This window comes from Myotis brandtii, unplaced genomic scaffold, assembly GCF_000412655.1.
Source record: "Myotis brandtii unplaced genomic scaffold, ASM41265v1 scaffold632, whole genome shotgun sequence".
NCBI classification, from domain to species: domain Eukaryota; kingdom Metazoa; phylum Chordata; class Mammalia; order Chiroptera; family Vespertilionidae; genus Myotis; species Myotis brandtii.
The window spans coordinates 394,233-396,340 of record NW_005370419.1 but is presented as its reverse complement, the minus strand read 5'-3'; the positions used below and the strand labels follow the sequence as shown (position 1 = coordinate 396,340).

The following is a 2,108-nucleotide window of genomic DNA, read 5'->3' as shown; positions in this document are numbered from 1 at the left end:
TCATTCCAAGAGCCACGCTCTGTGTTTACTATCACAGAGCAGACGGCGACCGTGACAGTAAATGACATCTGTTGTCCCTTTAACGGCAAGTGGACGTTCGCTGCTCTCAGCACAGGAGGGACGGGGGGACGACTGTGGCTCAGGCAGGGACCCCACAGCCAGCGCCGCGGAGGCCCTGTGCCCACTGAGGGGCGAGCCTCCCACCTGCTCTCTGCACCCCCGGCAGGCTCTCGCCGCTCCAGCGGGAGGACTGAGCCAGCCCTGCCCGTGCGGGGCCCACCGCGGCTGGGGGACACCAGGACGTTTCCCAGCGGGAAACGCTCTCGCAGCTGCCCAGCCGTTACCTGACGCTCACGATGTGGCCCTCGGGGCGCTTCTGCAGGCAGGCCTTCACCACCCAGGCCGTGTGCTCCCGGAACGTCATGACGCGGCTGCGGGCAGAGCGGGGGACACAGGTCAGAGCCCCAGGCAGGCAGGCGGGGGACGCGGGACCAGGGTGCAATGTGCGCTGTCACCTAGCAGCCCCGGCCTTGGGCCGGTGGCGGACAGCGGACACCAGCTCCTCAGCACCCATACAGGTGCCCTCACCGGCCCATCGCCTGCCCCACCAGCGCCCATGCACATGGTCCCAACGCCACAGCTGCTCACGTGCGACACAGAGGGGTGGGCAGCAGCCTCCCTGGGGAACTGAGCTCGGGAGGCAGCACCTAGACCCGGCCCCACCTCCGTGGCCTGTCCACGCTCACAGGGTGTGAGGCCTCTGCAGGGCCCTAGGCCCTGGGCTCACTTCGTCTGGGCCCAGCAGCCTGGCAGAGATGTGACCACGGGCCCCAGGGGCACCGGGTGGGTCGGGCGCAGCCACATTACCATTCGCTGAGGGCCATCCTCCGGTCGTAGACGCGGACGGAGCCGTCCCCTAGGCCGGCCACGATGAGGGACCGCTGGGAGTCGCAGGACAGGCTGGTCACACAGCTGTCAGCGCCCGTGGGGATGTCCTAGGGCCGAGCACAGAGACCGGTGAGCCCCGCAGCCGCTGGGAGTGCCTGCCGCCAGGCCAGGGACTGCGCCTGCTCCACCGGGGAAGCGACGGAGCCCGCGGAGCCCAGGGGACCTGCAGGGCCGCTGGGAAGTGAGTCAGGCCACTGCGGCCCCAATGACAGGCTGCACCAGGGCCCAGCCAGGAGCCACGCTGAGACCTGATCCCTGGGCCGTAGCCAGCAAAGAGGCTGGTAACTGAGCCAATTAAACTTCCCCACGCCTCCCTCTTTCCTGGAAAGAAAGACGAGCCCTTGGGCAGTCGGAGCATTAGCTCTGCTGGAACGCCTGCTGTCAGGGAGGGCCTAGGCCCTAGGGGAGCTCCCAGCCCTCTCCTGTCCTGGCCGCTGTAAGTGCAGGAGAAGCAGAGGGAAAGGGTGGCGCAGGGAGGGGCAGAGCCTCCAGCCCCAGGGTCTGGGCCGGCACCTGCCCCAAGGGCCAGGCAATCCCCTGTACTCCGGTCTCTTTGTTAAAAGGGAAAGTAAAAGGGACTTTAGGGAGCACACAACCCAGTCATTAGTCCCTGGCTGCGCGGTGATCAGCATCTGGGATGAGCAGGGTCGGCCGGCTGTCATGCTGGGCAGGGCGCCGCCACGTGACCCGATCCAGATGCCAGCGGGTCTGAAGGCTCCCAGTGTCCAGGCCCCCTGGGCCCTCCCCCCACCGGTCACTGACATGTCACAGCTGCTCAGTGACCTCATGGTGGGTTTTCCGCGAGGAGGGCATGGGCGGGAGGAGGCGGGGACCCCGAGCGGTTACCTGCACTTTCATCTCACGGTCCGTGTCCCAGATCCGCACGATCCGCACATCCCCCGAGCTCACAAGGAGGCCGGTCTCCTGCTCCCAGTCCACCACCATCCCAGCACCTGGGGACAGACGGGCACAGCCTCACCTGGGGGCTCTGGGCAGACGCCACCCCCGGCACCCAGGACCCAGACCCACGCAAGCTGGAGCCGGGGCTCCGGGTGCACCCGTCCTGGGCGGGGCAACAGATCCCTGCGGCCCAGGCACTGCCAGAGGGACAGGCCCTCCTCGGACTCTGTCCAGGATAGGATCCCTGGGCAGCCACTGGG

At 67.7% G+C, this 2,108-nt stretch overlaps 1 protein-coding gene across 1 annotated transcript in view; it reads right to left on the bottom strand.

The window, feature by feature from the left end:
- Positions 1-2,108, bottom strand: part of RPTOR (regulatory associated protein of MTOR, complex 1) — a 78,286-nt gene that overhangs the window by 953 nt on the left and 75,225 nt on the right. The window contains exons 22-24 of the mRNA XM_014528386.1: positions 1,795-1,901; positions 868-995; positions 343-431 (exon numbers count right to left, since the gene is read on the bottom strand). Of these exons, the coding sequence (XP_014383872.1) occupies positions 343-431; positions 868-995; positions 1,795-1,901 (324 nt within the window). The remainder of the gene's footprint in view (positions 1-342; positions 432-867; positions 996-1,794; positions 1,902-2,108) is intronic.